At 39.5% G+C, this 24,432-nt stretch overlaps 1 protein-coding gene across 5 annotated transcripts in view; it reads left to right on the top strand.

The window, feature by feature from the left end:
• The window catches only part of lef1.L (lymphoid enhancer binding factor 1 L homeolog), an 86,376-nt gene extending 63,644 nt beyond the window's left edge, over positions 1-22,732 (top strand). For 2 of the 5 annotated variants that reach the window (XM_018236951.2, XM_018236891.2), the window contains exons 9-11: positions 647-695; positions 4,664-4,707; positions 21,427-22,732. In XM_018236951.2, the coding sequence (XP_018092440.1) occupies positions 647-695; positions 4,664-4,701 (87 nt within the window). In that variant the 3' untranslated portion in view covers positions 4,702-4,707; positions 21,427-22,732. Of the gene's footprint in view, positions 1-646; positions 696-4,663; positions 4,708-21,426 lie in introns of those variants that run through there. The other 3 variants (XM_041571529.1, XM_041571487.1, NM_001088655.1) reach the window with 2 other exon arrangements.
• The last annotated feature ends 1,700 nt before the right edge of the window (positions 22,733-24,432 follow it).

Raw genomic sequence — 24,432 nt, 5'->3', positions numbered from 1 at the left:
CCTTATATATACAAATGGAGGTTAAGAGTGATGCCACACGGTATATTACATCAGGAAAAAAACTTTGCCTCAATGTGAATCGCTGTCAGTAAAACAGCTACATTTGGAAATTGCCTTGTCCTGCATATTCCAGCACTTACGCGATTCAAATGTTCTACCTCCAATTTACCGTGACACCAATACAAAGGTGCTGTAGCAGAGTAAGCTTGGGTGGCAAAATCTTCCTTGTCATTGCCCTTAATGGAAACCACTGGCACACACAGCCAGATAATTTTTCTCATTGAAATAAATTATTTTCACCATGTGCCTTATGTGCTTGCCTCAGTGAAGTCAACTTAATCTGTCCTAAATTGGTATCCATCAATAGCTGAGGAATGAAGAGAACCATTTACAACATTGTCCTGGCTGGTGGCTGGTTGGGTATACTACTTGCCCATATTGTGAATGCAGCATATCCGACAGAAGTAGCTCCAGAAATAGCTCATAGCTCCAGAATTGTAAACATTAATGGAAGCTTGGGATCCCCAAAAAGAGACCAATATCCATCAATAGCTAGCCTCCCCAATCACAAATTTCACCCTTCTCCCCAGGTCCCCAGCAAGTGCTTAATTTGCTGACATTTAACAAATGTTACTTTTGTTTGTAGGGTAAAAAAAAGAAGAGGAAGCGGGAGAAGTTGCAGGAATCCACATCAGGTGCGTGTGCTAATTTGCACTAATTCGGGGTATATAGGCTGCCGTATTCTTTAAATTCATTAGTCATGCTTCCATACTTTTCTTTTACACATAGAATCAGTTGTACTCTGGACTATGGCAAAATATGATTATTTGTGGCAGAGAAAATTCTCTCACTTAGGATTTGTGCAGACAAATCAGTTTCTCAGCCCCTGTGTTTCTTTTTGGAGAATCTACAGTTAGTGAATGAATCTGGTGGCAGGCACTCAAATAAAGGCAATAATCCAACAAATTGTAGAAATCAAGTAGAAAAGATTTATTGTGTCCTCCGCCTTACGCGTTTTGTGTTAAAAACACTTAATCAGCTACAGTTAGGTCCATAAATAAATGACACCCAGAATCTGTTGATGTCCATGAGTTCAAGACTTCAGGCTGTCCTTGCCAGCAAAGGGTTTTCAACCAAGTATTAGAAATTAACATTTTATTTTCAGTTTTTCAATTTCTCCAATTACTTTTGAGCCCCTGAAATGAAGTGATTGTGTTAAAAAAAAGGCTTTAGTTCCTCACATTTTTATGCTATCTTTTTGTTCAACCCACTGAATTTAAGATGAATGTCTGCAGTTCCACTGCATCTTAGTTGTTTTATTTCAAATTCATTGTGGTAATGTACAGAACCAAAATTAGAAAAAAGTTGTCTGTCCAAATATTTATGGACCTAACTGTATTTATGTGCAAATTAGGATAATTCCCCTGCAGGATGCATTGGTTACTCCTGAAACCTGTTGTTAAAAGTAGTGTTGCATCTGTTATTGAAGCAGCAAGGATGGAACCATGTACCAAGAGCTTCTCTTTATGCCCCTGCAATAAATCCAGCGATCCATCACAGATATCAGCAACTTGCTTATACTTTATCTAGTAGAGGGATTAAGCCCAATTGTTGGGACGCTGCATACAATTCCCAGCATATTCAATCACTTATTCCCAGCATATTCAATCACTTACATATTGCTGGCTCTTGGGTCCCATTAATTCAACAATGGCTCTTGTTGATTGTAGAAACACAACCTCTACTTCTTAGCTCAAGAAATGCACGTAATCCACTCTGGCTTTGTAACTATATATGATAGGCCTTCAAATACACCATATTTCCGATGATGTGCAAGTAAGGCATGCAAGTGGATGCCCACGTGCTACCTCCTACAAGTGTAACATTTAAATGAGTAAATGGTGCATTTATATGAGCCCTTATATTATTCAGAACCAGTAATAAGATTTTCATATATTAAAGACATTTTCAATAGTACTGACAACATCCATTTCTAATATAATGCCTTTTACTATGCATTGTTTGTAAGCTAAACCATGTTTTCCCATGAGCATACAATTATCTTTATTTTGATGTATTATTTACATTACTATACATTAGTGTTACCCTATATATGACAGATTAGAATATATATTACAGGTCCTTGAGACAGCTAATGTTAAAGGAGAAGCATTACACAGAATGATTGTTGGCTGTTATAGCTTATTTCAATAGTGTTGCAAATATGCACCTAGATTGGGGACACACTAGAGTCTGCCTTTGGCTTTATGTATAAAATTGGAACTTGGACAGTAAAAGCCAAACTTTTACTCTACTGCACATGAGCACAGGCAGCCACAACCGTGCAGAAGGCCAGATTGCAGTGCACCACTCACTAAAATAGTACCCTGGGCCAGTGGGTATTTAGCAAAGAGGAACACCTGATCAGGTCTTAGTTATGTCCAACATCAGATTTTTTTTTGAACAGCCCTATGGCATGAGATATGTATAAACAAAGCCATATTGGTTTTGCCTTTAGACTGTGCTAGATTTCCTGGTGTGTATTTTCACCATAGTTCCCCTTTCATGGATTTTTACTATGAAGTGTTTACGCAATGTCTGGGGGAGCTTTCAGTTAGGCACAGGTATCCTTAAGCTTTGAGAAAGACAGTAGGAAAGACAAATGCAACTGACATTTATGGCATTCTCTTGCTTTGACCTCCAACGCCCTTAAGTTCAGATTCTGTCTAACCATTTGGTTTGCATGTCATATTTATTGGCAGTTAATTTCTCTGAGCAGCTGTCAAACTATCCCAAACATTATGTAATATTATCGGGAAGGTTGAAAGTCACATTTGTTCCTGCGGAATTAAAAGCATCGTTCCGACAAAAATCCCAACTGCCACATTTGGACACACAAAAACATTAACCCATTTACTTCTGGAGAGCTTGCGGGTGAAGGGATATTAAAGGAAATTCAGTTTCAAATTTAGTTCAGCTCAGAATTTCCCGTTAGTCATGGACTTCTTTTGTGTGGGCTATTGCCCTGCAACATTGTCATTTGTTGTGTCATTTTTTGCTTTTCAGTAAATACTGTAGGGCAAACGGTTCCGTGCCCTTCCCATCATAATTCAGTAAAGTTCCATCTATTTTTATACTTCTGTCTGGAGGACCCAAAACTAAAAATATTTCTGTTAGCTTACTGAACTGGTGATTCTTCTGCAGACACTGAATATTGTGTTTTCGCAGATGCAATGTTGGCAGGCCAAAATACATAACCCCTTATCTGTGAGAGAAGGATACTGTAGTCTATAAAACAAACGTGGATCATGGGAATTTGCTTGTTAACACTTTGCTTTATATAAACAGTAAAATTATGGCTTACATTTGTGCATTTATTCTTCTTTTATCCAAGATGCCTAATGATTGGGGGGCTTTATTCATATAATACATAGGAGCCATGCATATCCTGTAAATTACATCCATATAAACAGTGCTTAATGACTCACTGAAACTTGTGTATTATAATAAATTAAGTCCCCCCTGTTGCAAAATATGAGGAAATTAGAAGTTACCTTGGACTTCCATGGCCTGTATAAAAACACTCTGCCTTTGGCCTCGTACTTTTATATGGTCATGGAACTCCCCTGTAACTTATAATATCTTTATATTTTACAAGAGGGGGTACTTTATTAACTATATAATGTTCTTGTTATATGGAAGAATTTAAGTTTAGAGTTTAGCACAAACCATTCCTACTATTTAGTGCTATGATGAGCTACCTGCAGGATTCCAGATGTTACAGCTGGAGGGAAGACAGTTTTGTATTAAGGTGGCCATACACGGGCCGATAAAAGCTTCCAACAGACAGAGTCGGCAGCTTATTGGCCCGTGTATGGGGCACCCCGACGGGCTTCCCCAATCGAGATCTGGCCGAAAGTCAGGCAGATCTCGATCGGATGGGACTAAAAATCCCGTCGGATCACGGCCGCATCTGTTCGTTGATGCCGTCCCACGATCCGACCGCCCGTTACAATTTTTAGGATCTGATCGTTGGGCCCTAGGGCCCATGATCGGATCAGCCCAATATAGCCCACCTCAAGGTGGGCATATCGGGGAGAGATCCGCTCATTTGGCGACATATGGCCATCTTTAGTTGTATATCCAGAACCCACTTACCTCTTTTATCTAATGATTATGATTCAATGTTCAGAAGATGTTTTGATGGAAGAATCATATTTTTTATATAAAGGTCAAGTGCACCATTGTCAGCTAGAGGTCTGCTGGCTCCATCTGTAGATACTGACCAGAAGATGTGCCCTATAGGTTGTCCTTCAGATCTTAAACTATCTATATTATATTAATAAATGACATTTGACTTGAAAGGTATTTTTGTGTGAGGGACACATAGCCAAAATTTGTCACAAGCCTTCAGCCTCAGGTTGCCAAGTGTTACATCCCAGTACAAAGCATTGCAGATACTACATTGATTTAGATGCCAAACTACCTCATATCTTTCAAAGGTAAACTACAAACAGCATTTTAAAAAGAAAAAACTATTCATTCAAAAAAAAACAAAAAAAACCTAATGGCTGGTATAAAAACCATGTTTAATGTATAAATAAATATACAGTGTACACTTCTGAATTTAAAATTTTGTTAAAGAAAAAAAAATCTCCTACAGGTGCAGGCCCCCCAAGAATGACAGCTGCCTACATCTGAAACATGGTAAGAACATCTCTTTAGCTTTGGGATGCAGATTGCTTGTAAATTTCCCATCTAATCGAAAATAACCCTTTTTCTGCTAAAGAGAAATCCTTTTAATACTAATGATGTTGTTGATCTTCATGATGAAAAATGCCTACATATTGTTAAACTTTAAAAAAACAAGATGGTTCTTATACCGGCTGTGGGATGGATTGCAGGATGATATAAGGTTAAATTTAAAAAAGTGCATTAAGTACAGTTTATCATTCATAAATTTACTATAAACGGATAGACCCTCATTTACTAGTGTTGGTGCAAATTGGCTCCAAATCAGTGATCCATAGCAGTTATGGTTTTATGTTCTTTATTCTAGCAACACTACATGGAATAATAGTCAGTTGCTATAGGTTGCTGCAACAGTGGTACAAGTATGCACCAAGATTAAGGAGAGCACTTATTGTATGCATGGTACAAATCATGCCTGCCCATTGTCTTATTTGTTATAGGATAATTCTTACTATTGCGAGAATGAAAGTTTAATATAATCCTTATCTTATAGCAATCTGAAACTTTCTTATTATAATCAATTATAAATGTGGTACCATAACTGATTCCAGCACAAACAAAAGTAAACAAAATAACTGACTCTGGCACATGTCCTTTATGAAGTGAGACATGGTTTCTATCAGGTATTTATTTTGAAAGAGTGAGCTTTAATACATCTTTTAGGCAAAAAGTGCAAACCTGCCCCCAAAGGACATATTAGGTCTAACCTAAATCTGACTCTTAACTCCTGCATAACGTAAAGGCATACTAGCTTATTTCAGAAAATTTCACCATTATTAAGCTTATGTTATATTTTAATTTTCTTGATAGTTCCTCTTTAAGTCCACAGTAAAAGATTGGAGATGACCTGTGAGCGCTTGGAGGTTTTATCACATTTCCCAAATTTTCATCAACATTGAATTATAGATAGTGTTACACTAATAATGCCTATTGAGAATTGAGTAAATGTAAGGATGCATGTCATTTGCTTAGGTGGTTGGGAAATGTAGTGTATCAAAAGCTGGCAAAGCCCATTGTGTAGATTCCTGATTTACGCTCTGTTCGGTTGTCTGTTATCAGCTGGAACCATTCCTACAAAACAGCTGACGGACATTGAAGCTGCGCTCTTACAAAGTGTTTCTCTAAGCTCTACGACCTAAGTGCTGTGGCTGGAAAAGTCTCTCCATTTGTAGTATTGTTTAGCAGAGCCTAGCAACCAATAGAGACATGTATCAGGTGCTAATGTGATGCAGAAAGCACATTAGTAAGCACCATATAATTGTTTGCCACATCAAGGGTGGTGCTAGCCACCCCATATGCTCAGCTGCAAATAGTTACAGAACAGCCTTTAGATTATTTTATTAAAGGGCCAGCCACAGAGAAAAGTAAACTGGAAAACATGATATCTTTGGTGTTTAAAAATGTTTTCTATAAGATATTGAACTTTATAAAATGACTAGCCACAATTCAAGACACATGCTTTCATTACCTCGATATTATACATGTCACACACAGACACACAGCATCCGAACATATATATTTATATTGCTTTTAGATTTGTCTAATATAAAGGGACACACCCATGAAAAGACATACTGCTATTAGTTTCTCAGGGTGGCAGGTAGGGTCACAATCCAACCCCAGTTGCTACTGCTACATTGCTCAGCAAAGTTAATGTTGCCTATTTTTAGGATTCCTACAAAGATTGATTATTATAGTGTAAGACAGTAAAGTTGAAACGGCATGCAGACGTGACCGTAAACTGAGTCCTGAAACTTAACACTTTTTCTAATATAAATGTAGATTGCTATTTCTGCTCATTTAATTTCATTACCAGTAAAACAGCATATAAGGATGTGAGTCACTTTTCTTGGTTTAAGGAAACTATGGAAAATTTACTCTGCCTAGCAACACCCTTTTCCCAAAGGGATCTTAACGTGGCGAAACACTGGCAGGTAAAGGGTTAATGTAAGCCTACTAAGAGAAGTTTTCTGGTATACATTTATAGAGAATGGTACCTAACTGCTGTATGGTTTGTGGCCACTAGCTCATATATTGCCCCTAGGATACAGACCTGGGATTTTCTTTCTCTTATAGGAGGTTGCTAACTGCAGCCCATAACTGAGCCACTGGTGGGCACTGCCTGGCTATGTGCAAAAAGTTTTCAGTTTCAGTGGCTCTATATGTATGCCACCTTGCATTTAGTTTGGGCTATTCTAATTTCAAGTGAAGTAAATTGTGTGAAAGAAAAAACCAAAAAGTAATGTGTCATTAAAGGGAAAGATTTCGCTACAATCAGTCCTTAATACCTTTGAGGATAGCAATAAATAATTAAAAGGTGTAACTGAATTGATATATACTGTATATTTATACACAACAGTTTTATTCATCCTTATATAAAACACTTAATCACTTAAAACCTGGCCGGCCAGGACCCCAAGTTAATCCATACAAATTCATAAAAAAATTGATAAAATGAATGGTCACTTGTTACGAATCAAGGCAATCAGTAGCTAATTAATGATTTCCTCTGAGATAAAATTCATTCATGGAACCCCCAAAGTTCTTAATCCGGAATTCAACTTTTTCAAAATTATATGTGTGAGTTATAGTTCAATAATGTCCACAATATCTCCCGAGTTGTATTTAGAAGGCAGGAGAAGGGAGGAAGAGAATCAAATGAGAATAGAGTGATTTTTCAATTGGTTTATATTATTTATTTTTTATAGTTTTATAGTTATTTGCCTTTTTCTTCTGACTCTTTGCAGCTTTCAAATGGGCGTCACTGACTCCCTTCTATAGGCCCTCTCCTATTCATATTCCAGTCTGTTATTCAAATCAATGCATGGTTGCTAGGGTAGTTTAGACCCTAGTTACTAGATTTCTTAAGATGCAAATTGAAGAGCTGCTGAATAAAAAGCTAAATAACTCAAAAACCACAGATAATAAAAAATTAAAACAAATTGCAAATTGCCTTAGAATATCATTTTCTACATCATATTAAAAGTTATCTCAAAGGTGAACAATCCCTTTAAGTAGAGCAGTATTATTTTTCATATTCTTCTGTAAAAATGAGCATGTATTATTTTATCATAGTGCACTGTAATACCAGAAACTGAAAAATCTCAAATGACTCTTCTGAACCTAGGACTAGTCTGAATCAAGCTTTGCAGCCAGAAAACCGATGAAGAGAGCTTTAACTGCAGGAATATTGGCTGTCTGCCTGCAGCTAAGAAGCATCTCCATTTTGGCTACTGTTGGATATTTGCTCAGCAGTTTTCCAGACCACTGATTCCCAAGATCTTCTAGTTCAGCCCACACACACTAAAGTTATGTTCCGTAACATCCAAGTGAAATGGGAAAATGTGTTATTTGCACACTTGCAGCTAACTACTATTTTCTCATGCTCATAGAACAAACATTTTATTTTAGAATGGCCCTTCTTTTGGAATCTTTCCATTGTTGACTGTGGGGCCTGATAGCTTTCAAAATGTCAGTTGGCAGACGTGCCCTATTTTAACATACGACACAAGAACTTTCTGTTCAGAATCTTCAGTGCAGTGTTCTGGACAGCTTGCCAGTTCCACCATATTTCTGGAAACATTTTTATGTTATTTGAATCTTCCTCAAAACCTCTAGGAACACCTTGTACTGATAAAATGTTACTGCCATTTGGTTTCCAAGTGTTCCTGTAGACAAGGTATATACAAGACAAGGTATACATGCTGCTTGTAAGTGATCATTTTTCACTGGCCTTGTTACCAGAATATGTTTCACTTACTTGTTGCCCATGCACATTCCTATAAGGGAAGATATACTTGGTCTGTTCACACCAGCAGTACTGACTGAAACAGAGAGTTGCACCTTGCCCTCCTTACTGATCTCTGCTGGTATGTTTGATCATTTGATCATTTTGACTGTAACTTATAGTCTAGTTATTTCTAAATCTTCTTTAGAAAAACAGCATCCATAATCAGTGTTAAAATTACTAGTGTGAGTAAGACACTTCTGATGAACGGTGTGCAGGTATTTATGTTGGGGGACTCTGGAACTACCACCATCCAGAACCTACCAGTAGTTCCAAGGTCCTCACAGCGTGTTGCTGGATGCAATAGACACACCAGACTAGTGCCCAGCAAATCAGATGGAAATGCTGGTTTAAATGTGAGCAGTGTTTGGGATGGGACTGGGGCAGATCATAAACAACCAGTTAATGCCTTTATGACCACTTTATCACACATCTTATTGGTGCACATACATTTATGTAGCACAAACATTACACAATGATATATAATTCTAAAACGCTAGGCAGTTGAAATTAGATTTTAGTGCAGGACTTCCAGCAGGTAATTAAATTCTAATTTGACATATAGAGAAAGAAGAACCCCAGTTTCAAGCCTCAGAGCCTTGCTCCATTCTTCTCATCAGCAGCTCTGGCACTAGGTCTTCAACTGAGTCTTAAGGCTAAGGGCAGAGACACACGCTGCGATTCGGGAAGATTAGTAACCTGTCGACAAATCTCCTCTTCTTTGGGGCGTCTAATCTCTCCAAACTGCCTTCCCACCGGCTAGAATGGAAATCGCAGGCGGGATGGCACTCGGATCGCTTCGTTTTCCGGAGTCGCCCAAAGTTGCAACGTTCAGGCTACAATTAACAGGGATCGGCCTGAAACACATGAAAACAGACATTTTCAATGTGATCTCTGCTGTAGAAGGTGGAAGCTGTACTTTTCACTGCAGATAGACGATTGAGCTGATCCGCTTCTCTCCACCTCATTAAAATCCACAGGCTGAGAGAAGCGTTCTATATGCTTCATGTGTCCTTGCTCTAATGGCACAAAAAGCATTTGGCCACCTCTGTACTACAGTAGAAGACCTACTATTGAATGAACACTGCCTAAAAAAAACAGTTTAACCCCAGTTTCAACAGAGAGGCATGGTTACCGTATTGAAGCTAGAGCAGTGCAGTTTCTCAGAGGTACGCTGAGGCCTCACCAGAACTACTGGTTTGAAACACTTCTTTGGAGGAGCCAAACTGGTTCTGGTTTTTTTTTTTGTTTGATTGTCACTTCATCCTTCAATTGAACACCTATAAAAGTAGGGCTAATAACAACACCCTTTAATCATAAACAGAAGTTGTACAGAGCAGTTCAACAGCATTATCAGATAGGTATGGAAGCAGAGATGCTAATGTGTCCTGATTCTTCTCTGTAATCAGTCCCGTAGTACTGGCATTTTAGCCTTTGTCTATTCCGTAAGATGCGGCCGTGGTGTAAATAAATAATGATTATGCGTTCAGCTTAGATGTCCTAAAAAAACCTAGAAGTCTTAGCCAATACAGCAGAACCAGTGACCAGTCTACCTCTTTTCACATAAGACTGCCAATATCTTTACAGTAACATTTAAAAAGGTGTATACAGCTCACACAATAGCTTAATTTAAGCAAGGCCTGAGAAAATCTCTTTAGTGGGAGGTTCTTGCCAAATTACAAATTACTCTGTGTTGCTGATTCAACAAGTAAACCTTGATGCTTTTATTAGTGAGCTCAGCTTTCATAAAAAACAGATGGCTCTCTGTTTGTCTCACTGCTTTGCAAATCTTGGCTATTATATATAATAGCATGAACTAATAGGCTGTGTTTTAGATTAAAGGGGGAATGTAAAATAAGCTTTTTAAAGTGACCCGTCTAGAGAACCAAGCAAGGCAGGTAGATATTCAACTCTTTTAAAGTTTTTGAATAGATCTCTGCTTATAGGTTTACCCAGGGGCGATCCGCCAATGAGGAGAGCTGAGGCGCTCGCCTCAGACGGCAGCGCCAACTAGGTTTCCAGGGGCGGCAAAAAGCCGCTCCTGGTGCCTTTAAGAGCCGAATTTCCGGTTTTAAACCGGAAATTCGGCTTTACTAGGGCGAGAAAGCACAATCGCGCTCTCTGCACTAGCGTTGCTGCCTCCCCACCTGGAAATGTAATCGTGCTGGGGGGGGGCGGCATTTACCACAGGCTGGGTTTACCCTTACTAAAGGTAAGATAAAGATCCAAAACCTTTAAACTAGGGCAGCCCCCTGGGATCGTATGATTCACAGGTGCACACAAACAAACCATACATGTTAGGTCACATGAACCAATTAACAGACAGAGTTCTGTCTTTTGCTTCCACACTTCTTCCTGTTACAGTTAGAGCTGCAGTATTTCTGGTCAGGTGATCTCACAGCACACAGACCATCACAAAATGGTAGTTCAATGCAAGAGATGTAAAAGGACAATATCTACTTTAATATATATTCCAGTTTGGTAAGATTCTGTAATATGCCACTTAATATGATATAAACTATCTGTTGCTTAAGTATTCATTTTGGGGGTATAGTTTTCCTTTAAGCTATCTGACAGTCACACAAACAGATTTACCCAGACTGGTACAGATAGGTGGGGAAAACAATGCACTCAGTGTAGAGTAGCTGCTTATTGCGCAGAATTTAGTTTGGCCTCAGAGGCTAGAGACTTTACATATAGCAACTTGCCCTTCATGTCAATGTCATTGGATGTCACCAGTGATTTTCCAGAAACTCTTCTGCAGTAACACCCTAATCCGCACCCTTCCTACTGTATATAGCCTATTTCTGTTTCAGGTAAGGTGACATCATCCTAGCATCTAACCTTAATGTACATGAGACTGTAATGTAACAATGTCTTGGTTCCCTTCATTATGTGAGAAGATTACCATGTGTGTTTTTTTCCTCTGTGGGTTATATTATGTCACATAATGAACATGGAGCAGTAGTGTAAGAGTGCTGTAATTAAGAGCTGTGTCTCAGAGCCAACCTTATGCTGTTCCATTTGTCTTTAATCATGGTAGAAAGTTCCCTCTCCAATTTCTGGTTTTCATTGTGCAACCTAATGGATTCTGTAAACACAATGGAATCTTCTGCCTCAATTATTTGCAGATTTAACACTGCACATAACTTTACTCTGAACCCCTTTTATTAGTTTAGCCCAGTACCTTGTTACATCCCTTATATGCAGTAGTCTTAAGGTGGCCATATACACACACCGATAATATCTCATGAACAAATTTCCGTACGATATTTGGTGAGTGTGGTGGGAGACGAGCCGACCGATATTGGCAGAAGACTTGGATATTGTTCAGCTCGTCGATCGGCCACCTGAACATCGGCCATTGTTAATGCTGAATCATTAGATACAGGTAGAATTCTATTGTTTCTACCTGTTTATCTTGTATATTCAGCTCTACACGTGTTTATTGAAACAAACAATCTTTCCTCAAAAAGATCTTTTCCAGGAAAGATCATAATTGTAATGTCTAGGGCCACCTTTAGCCAGATCTGCGGCATCCTCGGTATGCAGTATTCATTTTTGGACAGATTTCTTTTTCAGAATATGTTTCTCTTATAAATAAAGATGCCATTGTCCTCCTGTTACTTAATTGAATAATATAAATAGTAATGCAAAATTGTGTTTATATCCTGTTTGGAAGTGAAAAGTGTGTCATTTACCTTTTTATATGTGTAACGAAGGCAAGCAGTTCTGTGAATAGGAGAAGAGACATTCAATATCTGGGACCTTCCAGCTGTTAAACTACAATCTGTATCATCCTTATAGCCACATAACTGGGGGGTGCCAATGAAATCCATGATTAATGATGAACATTTTTATCAAGTTAAAAAAGAACATTTTATTCTGATTTTGTAGACTTATACTGGGTTCGGTGAAACCCCTGCAGTTCCACTGGTGTTTCCATCCAACTGCTGCATGTTGCATAAATGAATGTATTGGAAGGGGATTGTTAAAGGGAATGCTAGTTTGTAGCCAGAGAGGCAGTTGTTTAGGTTGGTGTGCCTCTCTGTCTGAAGTGTGGTAATACCTGTTACTGTATGCTGGAGGGCATACTTGGTGGAATTTGTCTCTAATGTCAGGTTTTAGTGGGATGAATGTATTTCAGGCAAGGGACTAATGCAGATAAATATAATTAGAACTGTATTTAAACTGAGCAGATGTTGGTGCCTTTCTAAGCACTGTGACTAACTAATTGGGCCGTTGTTAATCTGGGCTTTCAGTCGATCACATACACCATTGGACCGACTATCTGGCATACTTAACTAGGGTTACTATACAAATTAAATGAATCACATAATAGCACTGTACAGACTGCATTTAAACTCCACTGTCTGTTAGTCAGCTCTGCTGCATGTGCTTTTAATATTCCTTCTTATATTTTCCATTCATCTAGTAATTGTAGGCAAAGCAGATGGCAATATGATAAGCAGGCCAGATCATCCCTCTCATTTAACAGCTGATGCTTTTACAAACCTGTGCTTCAGAAACACAGGTTATTTAAAAAGACTTCCAGTTAACATGGGGTATCTGATGGTGTCTATGGAGAATTCTTATTCACCTTATTGTTGCCATTACCGTTGCTTGCAGAAACAGCATTATCTAGCAGCTTACTACACTTGCACGAAGAATCACCCAAACAGCCCAATCCTAATAATAACCGGCCTTGTAGTTTGAGTTTATTGCTTTTAGAGAAATTAAATGCAATGTTTGATTGGTTTATTTTCTGCTTGGTCTAGTACCATTGTAGTCTTGTCTGTATTTATAGTAAAACAAGTTGCTGGTCCCAGCATATAAGTTGTCTGTATTTATGCCAACACCTTAAAGAAGTTGTCTGTCAACTTTTAAATGGTAAAGCCTAATTAAACTGTTAGAAAATACACTGATCCCACGCTGTGTTGTCAGCCTAACTTTAGTAATTTGCTACCACCTAATGGTAGAAGTCAGTATTCCACCTTTCCAAACAAAACACTTTCCTAGTTCCTCTGGAACACTAATGGCTATATATACAGGTAGCTGTTGTGTCATACTAAACAAGAAAAACTTGACAAAATATCACTTTTGTATTGCACAGAGTTGCAGAACCCAAGGCCTCCCATTCTCATGTACTTTACAGAGTTATTTTTGCCTTGTCTTGTATTTATACAACACTGTATTCATGTTGTAACCATTCACTGTAGCTGATTGAAATTCTGCATTATGAGTCTGTACCCCAAAGATACTTTTGTATATTTTTTTAAAACAATTATGGTTTTTGACAGGACAGCCAAGAAAACTGAAGCTACTCAATGTCTTTACCATGTAGATAAATAGATCACTAGCTCACGGATAATCCTCTGCAGTCTGCACCATGGAATAGAATGATCTACCTTGAAAGGAGAAGTAAACACCTTTGATAGTTCCATATTAGCAGTGGGCCACAGTCTGGGAAAATTTCACAATACACCTTTCCTATTGCCCACATCCTAAAAGGTCCACTCCAACACTGAAAACTCTGTATTGTTTTATTTTAGAAAGCTTGATATATTTTATTTACTATAATTTCAGTTGTAGGGCTTTTGTTCTTGGTGTATTTCAGCTGACAAAATTGCTTCCTTGTATACATAATGTCTATGTCAATGGTACAGGGCTGGAACTAGGGGTAGGCAGAAGAGTCATGTGACTAGGGTGCAAAGGTGAAGGGGGCAATGGGCACATACCTCTTCTGTCTACTTACCCCTAGTCCGGACCCTCTTCTCCACAATATCCTGTGCAAATGAATAAGATAAGAATGTATATTATATAGAATTTGACAAAATTATAGCGACAAGCATTCATTTCCAGCAGACAGGGCCCGCTAACCCCCTTTATCTGTCAGGATTGGTATGAAATATGTGTGATACAGAATTGTGCAGTATATTAATACTTTATAAATACTTGTATAATTTTTCCTGTTCAATGTATACACATACCATGTAAAGGGGAGGAGCCCGATGCTGCTGTATAAGTCAGGGAGAGTTTAAAGCAGTAACAGAATTTACACACTCTGTATTTTGATTGGCTCCTTTCCCTGTCCACTCCCTTGCACACCCCCCCCCATGGAACCAATCCCCAGGGGCCTCCTTGCACACATCTGACCAGCACATCTGTCTCACTTAAGATTTTGTTTGCTCTGAAGAAAGATGAACCTAGTTAGCTTTCACAAGCCTCTGTCATTATAGACTATTGTGGTTTGTTGGTTCAGTAATGAATTACTTGGATTGCTTTCTGACGGAATTTTTATTGGAACTAGGGAGGATGTTTTGAATAATCCTTCACTGAAACAGATCTCGTTGTGTCAGCTACAAGGGCAAACTGTTGCAGGACGAGAAGAGGGGGGTCACATTTTAACCTTGGCATATGCCGTTGCTATTTGTGGGCATGAACACAGGAACATACATTCTCTTACAGGAAAGAAATATCATTTAGCCCCCACATCTCTTGCTGAATTGCAATTGGCATCCAGTTAAAATAAACTTCATAGATCTGCTATGGGCCTCATGTATGCCCACAACAGGTGCACATGTATAGTGATGGGCCCCAATATATTTCCATATTTCCAACGGTACTCCCGCTTTGCACATTTATTGTTTTACTTTTCAATTCAAGCTGCCATATTGATTACTTCTGCAGATTCACTTTGCATAGACTAATACTGATCTGTGTGTTTAAAAGAATCAACGATGACCCAAATATGTTTGAGTTGTAACAGATAAGACTTTGCTGTTCCAAATGGTAAATAGAGAATAAAACAGGGAGTCTGTGTAAGAGGCAAGAATCCAGCCAAAGACAGGGAAGGAGTTCCGTGCTGCTGTTGCTTCCACCACATGTGGAGTCCAGTTACTTCAATGTTGTCCCTAAAATGGAAAACACATTCTTTTTATTTGTCTGGGAGGTTTTTTTTGCTCAAAAGCCCCAACTCTCATTTCCCTAAGTAACATGGACCCAGAGGGCAAGTATTGTACTTGTAGAATATTACATGAATTCTTTGTGGTATTTAATGGTTTGTTGTGGGGAAACAGTAAAGGACCCTGGAGGTCTTACATAGCCACTCATTTGTCATGTAGGAAACTAGCATTATAACGTTTTATTTGGCAAGAAAATCACTTGGTAAAAGCTCTTAAAGGAGAAGGAAAGCTCCAAGACGGTTTTTTGCCAACAGATTAGCCACAATAGTGCAAGCTAGAATGCTATATTTATTCTGCAGAATGCTTTACCGTACCTGAGTAAACAGCTCTAGACACTGTGTCTGTTTGTTTAGGATAGAAGCTGCCGTATAAGCTTGGTGTGACATCACTTCCTGCCTGAGTCTATCCCTGCTCACTTACAGCTCTGAACTCAGATTACAGCAGGGATGGGAGAAGGGAGGGAGAGAAGAGCAAACTAAGCATGCTCAAGCCTTAGCCCTGGAGGTTTATGCTGAAAACAGGAAGTCTGATAAAGAAGCCCATGTGTACACAATAAAATGAAAGAAATGAAGTGTTTATTTTGACAGAGGACTCAGAGCAGCATTACTTTGAGGGTTTCCTGATGTATTTATATAGACCTTTCTGGTAAAGCTTACTTCATTTTAGCCTTTCCTTCTACTTTAAAGGAACAGTAACACCAAAACATGAAATTGTTTTAATGGAATGGCAATACAATGTATTGTGGCACTGCACTAACAAAACTGGTGTGTTTGCTTCAGAAAGACTTCTATAGTTTATATATAGTTTATATAAACAAGCTGCTGTGTAGCCATGGGAGCAGCCATACAAGCACAGGATACACAGTAGATAATATATTCTTCAGATAATAGTTCTGAAGAATTCCATTTTATGCTACAGAACTTGTATCTGTTATCTGCTGTGTCTCCTGTGCCTTTTCTTCCTTTCCAGCTTGAATGGCTGCCCCCATTGCTACACAACAGTTTGTTTATATAAACTATAGTAGTGTTTCTGAAGTAAACACACCAGTTGTACCATCACTACAGTATATTATTTTCTCATTACTTCAAAGCACTTTTATTTTTCTGTGTTATTGTTCCTTTAGACATCTCTAAACGGTCTCTCGGGAGCCACTGACTAAGAATATTGCTGAATGGGTGGCCGCCATTACACCTCAAGCATGTTACCTTTTCCTTACATACTAGTTCATGGGCTGTGGGTGCTGCTTTCCTCCTACAAGCTTGCCTGGGGTTGCGACTTGGCTATTAGAGACAGTGACCTGCAGAATTGTACAATAAAATGGAAATGTCTATGCTTTTGTACATTCACTGTATTTTACTGTACAGGCAACAGACAAACCAAGAGTATTATCAGTGCTGTAGAGAGACCATTTTATTCCCTAAATAACATCATACCATGCATGTGACCTTTTGTTAATGTATTGTAACACAAAAGGAAGGTTGGGTGGGAAACAATGAAAGATGGAGAGAATGTACCCAAAGACTCAAGCAGCGCTTCCCTGTTATTGCTTTTTGCATGGACAGATCTTTGCAGAAATGTTGCTGGATAGGCAAGAGGTTCAAGTAGGAGGGGTATCAATGCCAGCAGAAGCTCCAACCAGCAGCTGGCTGAGCGTTATGGGATTTCTAATTGTGATCCATCTGCATGGAGGCTGCAACACAACCTAGTCCATGTGTTCCTGTTTATAGAAGTTGGAAGGAATACACTGAATAAGGGTGATATTATCACTGCCCTGCACACAAGATTCCATAAGACTTCCCATAATGTAGCACTGCAGCTAAATGCTTCCAGATTTACCATATTATTCTAAATAAACAATTCACAAATCAGCCAGCAACTCCCAGCATGCTCCAGCAGCAGCAGTAGGTTGTGTTTCTCAGTTGAACAACTAAATAACGTTGCAGGTTTGGCTTTATCTGTGCTTTCACAGCGGTAGCATCAAATCGGAAATCCAAATGATAAATATGCAGTGGCTTTTATTTTGCATGTAGTCGAGGACTAGGCATATGTAAAACGTGACTTGCAGCACTTTCTTTGAAGCCTAACCGCAGCCAGGGAGCTGTAATTGCAGCCTTTGATTGTGCCGCCTTTCCTTGTGGATTGGGCCGTGCAGCAGCATGCCTGACTTGGCCAGACTTCAGCACAAAGCCCCCAGTGAAGTCTCAGATGTGGCCATTGCTCCGTCTGCTTGTTGCATGCCTGTGGTTTCTTGAAAAGAATCCTGATTTGACCTGTTTTCTGTCAAACAAAGCAATGCAGCCGTTACTGAAGGTGTTTCCTTAACCCCTCTCTTACCTGAGCACATGTACTGTATTTGCTGGAAACTGACAGTTTATTCCCTAACATTATTATAATTCTTTTTGTTACCGACCTAAAGAATTGGTTTGGAATTTTAGGGTATGAAGACCACTCTAAACAATACAGGGATCCATTTTAGGGTCCAGGCCCACTTTTAAGGATCCCTGTTTTCATGTACCTGTAACATAGGAGATAAAAGAGAGCCTGAGCAAAGTTGTAGTCATTAATAAAGCTAAAAGAAAAATATTGTTACAAAGGCACAATAAGCATTTTTTCTGTTAGCAACACTGGACCAGTATTCAGAAAGGTCTGGGGTTCTATTTTTAGTGTGCTTATACTAAATCCAGGCATTCCCAGTTTTCCCTGTTACATGCCTTACTCCTAATATGTGCTTGGGACTCATCCTCTGAGCTTTCTTCCTGTTTACCAGGCCCTTTACATGTGCTAAAGCCCCGTTTGCTTCTTGAGATACTTGTCATGTGTAGTTACCAACTGTAAGTGTTGCACAAGGGACCTCAGCAGAAAGTCCCAATCCCCCATAGTACCGTACTGGTGTCATGGCGTGCAAGGGGTTAATGGGAATATACATGCAAAGGAAATTCTTCTACACTGTATACTTCATTTACTACTTGTATTTATGTAACACTATCTTGCCATGTTCTGTCTGCTTCTATGGACACTGGCAAGAGATACATAGATAGGATAGGTAGATAGATACATGATTGATAGATAGATTGATTGATAGATAGATAGATAGATAGATAGATAGATAGATAGATAGATAGATAGATAGATAGATTCAATAGATAGATTCAATAGATAGATTCAATAGATAGATTCAATAGATAGATAAATAGATATAGATAGATAGATAGATAGATAGATAGATAGATAGATAGATAGATTAGATAGATTAGATAGATTAGAGAGAGAGACAGACAGACAGACAGACAGACAGATAGATAGATAGATTCAATAGATAGATAAATAGATATAGATAGATAGATAGATAGATAGATAGATAGATAGATAGATAGATATATTCAATAGATAGATAAATAGATATAGATAGATAGATAGATAGATATAGATAGATAGATAGATGATAGATAGATAGATAGATAGATAGATAGATAGATAGATAGATAGATAGATAGATAGATAGATAGATAGATAGATAGATAGATAGATAGATAGATAGATAGATAGATAGATAGATATATTCAATAGATAGATAAATAGATATAGATAGATAGATAGATAGATATAGATAGATAGATAGATAGATAGATAGATAGATAGATAGATAGATAGATAGATAGATAGATAGATAGATAGATATGCAATAGATAGATAAATAGATATAGATAGATGGATAGATAGATAGATAGATAGATAGATAGATAGATAGATAGATAGATAGATAGATAGATAGATAGATAGATATATTCAATAGATAGATAAATAGATATATATAGATAAATAGAGATAGATAGATAGATAGATAGATAGATAGATAGATAGATAGATAGAGTCTGTGTTGGTGAGTGGAGACTCAGTGCAAATGGGCCTAGTTATTATAACCTTTTGACTTCAAAGGCAGTCGGGGGAAGAGAGACTGAAAAGAGCAGCATTTTATTTTTCCCAGTGCAGTAGAAATTCCTGGCTGGAAATGGAGAGCGGCTCTGAATCACAGGCTTTTGAATGAGACTCTTGTGAACCCGTGGCCTGGCGCCTGTGGGCCGTTCCTCAACAGGAAGCGCAATGTTTTTTGTAGGGCTCAGAGGAAAACCTTCCCAGGAAGAGCAACCTGGGCCCGGCTCTTTGAAAGTCTGGGATGAAAAGGCTGAGAGTAAATAGAATCGGTGGGGTGCTCCTGCTGCTGTTTCTCGCCACTTTGTTTGGCCAGCCTTTAAGCTCTCTTCAAGTGGGAGCTTTGTAGAGCTTTTCTGCCGCATGACATTGGCTGCGCTACTGCTTGGAGCTGCGGGGGGTCAATGTGTTAGCCCCTTTTTGTTGCCATTTTTTTTCTACATGTCGGCTTCACCTTACTTAGGGCTGAGGTTATTGGCTGAATTCCATATTCATTTGCTGCACATTTGCATTAATACATATGAGTGGGAGCTGCCAAATGACTTGCCTGGACATCCTCTATTAACTGTCACACAACAACGCAATATATGGTTATGGTTATTAGGGGAATGACTCACAGCACACACATCACTTGCTCCTAACATTTCATTGATGTGAATAAAAACTATAGTGTAACCAATGTTCCCTCACCAGTGTGGTGTGTTTGTATACACATTCAGCAGGGGAAGGGCCTGTACATTACATGGGTAGAGAAAAAATACACTGAACTGTGAGATCCCTGTGAGATCCCTATTGCCCCTGTGTTATACTGAGACCCCCACTGCCTGTGTCTGATACTGAGACCCCCACTGCCTGTGTCTGATACTGAGACCCCCACTGCCTGTGTCTGATACTGAGACCCCCACTGCCTGTGTCTGATACTGAGACCCCCCACTGCCTGTGTCTGATACTGAGACCCCCACTGCCTGTGTCTGATATTGAGACCCCCACTGCCTGTGTCTGATACTGAGACCCCCACTGCCTGTGTCTGATACTGAGACCCCCACTGCCTGTGTCTGATACTGAGACCCCCACTGCCTGTGTCTGATACTGAGACCCCCACTGCCTGTGTCTGATACTGAGACCCCCACTGCCTGTGTCTGATACTGAGACCCCCACTGCCTGTGTCTGATACTGAGACCCCCACTGCCTGTGTCTGATACTGAGACCCCCACTGCCTGTGTCTGATACTGAGACCCCCACTGCCTGTGTCTGATATTGAGACCCCCACTGCCTGTGTCTGATACTGAGACCCCCACTGCCTGTGTCTGATACTGAGACCCCCGCTGCCCGTGTCTGATACTGAGACCCCCACTGCCTGTGTCTGATACTGAGACCCCCACTGCCGATGTCTGATATTGAGACCCCCACTGCCGATGTCTGATACTGAGACCCCCACTGCCGATGTCTGATACTGAGACCCCCACTGCCGATGTCTGATATTGAGACCCCCACTGCCGATGTCTGATACTGAGACCCCCACTGCCGATGTCTGATATTGAGACCCCCACTGCCGATGTCTGATATTGAGACCCCCACTGCCGATGTCTGATACTGAGATGCCCACTGCTCGTGTCTGATACTGAGACCCCCACTGCCTGTGTCTGATACTAAGACCCCTGCTGCCTGTGTCAGATATTCTCAACCTGTCAGTTAAGGTTTCTAATGTTAACCAACTACTGCTGCACAAATATGGCCGCCCCCTCATAGAGGAACATGGGGGTAAGAATGGTAATATAAAAGCATCAGGTGAAAAGTTTTATGGCAAAATTATAAATAGTATTCAATGATAATGTTATGATGGATATAAAAAAAGATTATTTTCTGGTGTCAGTATCTCTTTAAAGGGCCTTTATAAAAGCTTTGGTAGTGATGGGCAGCATTATTATTATTATTATTATTATTATTAGCTGCATTGCACATGTGATTAATTCCTGTCTGGTTTCTTTGCAGGAGGAAAGAAGAACACATTCTCAACCTGTAAAACAAAGGCAGCAAGTGCAGGAGGACTTCTGGAGATGGGCGCTTGTTAAATTTCCCATTGTCTCCATAAGCAGCTCCGCTATTCCCCTAGGAGCCTGCTAATGACATGGACGAGTCAGCTCAAGAGACAATGTACTGCATAGACAATCACTGCCTAAATGTCTGGAACCCCTGCCATCAGCCTGGCCTCACACACCAGATCCATATCCCCCCCCCACACGAAGACTTGGATTATTAGAGAAGCAAAGTTCCTCCTGTCCCATCATTCCCTCCTGGAGAATTCCACATGTATGTGACGCTCCCCGCGACGCACAGAGCGCTGACCTTGGACATGTAACATGGAGGAGACAAAAACCTCTTTTATTTAAAAAACGGAGCAAATGGATCAACTGTTATTTCTTTTTCTTTTTTTTTTACCATGTTATTGTTTATTCTCCATGAAACTTGAATGCTTTTATATATCAGATTTTAGGAACGATGTCTATTTTATTAGGGGTTTAAGTCACCTTTTTCAGCAAAAAAAAACAAAAGCTTCCTGTTCTGGATTTTTTTTTCTAAGAAATCTGTTTTTCATTTGTGTAGCTTGTGAAACTGCCCACGTGGAATTCCCATCAGTCTGTGCTCTGAGCAAGACATCTAGTGTTGTCTGAGGCTTTCTTACAATAGTATTGTATAGAGAGAGATATATATATATAACATGCCAACAGTCACATGGCTGCACAGGCGCGGCTGACTACCACATTTCATAAATGACTGCAATTGTGCCGAAGCTGAAAAACATTGTTGCATTCCCCCCCTTAAAACACAACAGCGCCCCCTACAGCAACAGAGTGTAAGAACAACCCCCTCTTTATATGTAATTAACATTCAGTCTTTTTTAGTTTATGTTCTACAACATCAGGCGCATATTTAATGTAAAAGTTGTCTTTCCCATTCCCATCCGATGCCCAATCTGTACATGGACCCAACGTTTACTCCTTCCCTCCATTAAAAAGTAAGCCCAGCACTTGGATTCATTGTAACGATGTAAATTGTACTGTGTCGTATTTGTTTTTGTATGATTTGCTTTTTGCTAGCCTTTAGTGGGATTTGATGCCAGTTGTGGAATAAAACAGATTGATGTGTCCCTCTATAAAACAAGGAGCACACTTTGCCAAAATGAAATTGTCAACAAAATCCTTTTTTTTTTTTTTTTTTTTTGCCATTCCAGTTGTGCTGAGCAGATGTTTTTAAAAGGCTTTGTAATAAAATGTTCAAAACTAAAAATGTTCTCTTATAGAGCCTTTTCCTGTGTTATTTGTCATTATACTGGGGGTTGGAAGGGGGGCACAGGTGAACTGTGGAGGAGGTATAATGAATCTGTTTGCCAATGCCAGTCTGTGATTCGCAGCAAATCATTTGCAGCAGTAAAAAAGAAACATGTTAGGTTGAGGAACACTTAACATGGGGTCAGTAACTTTTAGTATAATGTAAGGACAGGGTCGGACTGGCCCACCGGGACACTGGGAAAAATCCTGGTGGGCCCCTCTGCTTTTGCCTCCAGCCCACTTTGCACACTGATATCCCACTATAGGGAGACAATTTGCAATTGGTTTTAATTTTTATTATTTATATATAGTTTTCATTTTTTTAATTATTTAGCTTTTTCATCAGCAGCTCTCCAGTTCGGTTGCTTGGGTCTAATTACCCTAGAGACAGGAATATGTATAGGAGAGGCCAGCTAAAATCGAACGGGCTCGGATCGATTCGTTTTCCAAGGTCGTCCGAAGTTTCCTCGTGAGGCAACTTCTGGCAACTTCGGAAAACAAAGCGCTCTGAGTGCTATCCCGTCGGCCATTTTGATTCTAGCCAGTGGAAGGCTTTTAGGGGAGATGAGGCAATTAAATCTCCCCGAATCTTCGCGTCTGTCTCTGCCCTTATAGAGCATTTGTTTTTTAGATGGGGTTAGTGACCCCCATTTGAAAGCTGGAAGTCAGAAGGCAGCAAATAATTCAAAAACTATAAAAAATGAAGGGCAATTGAAAAAAAATGGCTATTCTATAATATAGTAAAAGTTAACTTAAAGGTGGACCACCTAAAGTCACAGGTTCTATATTGTACCATTGCAGTACCATTTCTGTGCTGCCGTGTAGTCATTGTCTGTATTAATTACTATTCAGCCTTAAATTGTGACATTTCTATTCTATGTGTACTGTATATTGTGAGTGGGTCCCTAAGCTCAGTAAGTGGCAGCAGCACAGATCATGTGCAGTGAATCAGCAGAAAAGAAGATGGGGAGCTACTGGGGCATTTTTAGAGGAACAGATCTTCCCTGCTAAAGGGCTGTGGTTGCCTTGGGCTGACACAGAAGCCCAAAACCTAATGTACAACATTTCTAGCTACTTCTTTAGTTAGGCTTTGGTTCTCCTTTAACAGATAACACAACAGGGCAATTGGAGAGATTAAAGTGTAGCAAATGGCATCCTTTTCCTCCTGCCTGTAGATAGAACAAACATTTGGCTGCTGCTCATTCATCCACTGTACAGCAACCGCCCGTCCTGCTAGTTCCCCGCAGTGTTTGCACAAACCCATGAATAACACTTGGGGAAGTGGCACCACATCACTGTTGTCTCCATAGCCACAACCCTGCAATATCACTCATCCAAAAATAGCTGGAAATGGCTTTGTGCGGATCTTTTTATGATGAAAACTCCACCTTCAAAAAAATAATGTTGTTAATGCTAAATACAAGGCAAGGCACCTGGTTCTGCCGAGTCACTGTTTGCAGAGTGTCATGTAGTAAACACAACCAGTCCATTGATAAGCTCTCTGTATAATAAACGGAACCCCCTTTTTTTTTTTAAAGCTTAGCAAAGGCTGCAGCATAGTATCTGATTTTACAGAGCTCAGTGTCTCCTTTTAAACAGATTAAATTTTAAAGGGGGAGAAGTTGGAGTGCTTTATAATGGCATAAAAACTTAGAAAAATATCAAATTA

This window comes from Xenopus laevis, chromosome 1L, assembly GCF_017654675.1.
Source record: "Xenopus laevis strain J_2021 chromosome 1L, Xenopus_laevis_v10.1, whole genome shotgun sequence".
Taxonomy (NCBI): Eukaryota; Metazoa; Chordata; class Amphibia; order Anura; family Pipidae; genus Xenopus; species Xenopus laevis.
Note: the sequence above shows the minus strand (reverse complement) of the source record. Positions and strands in the feature narration are given on the sequence as shown.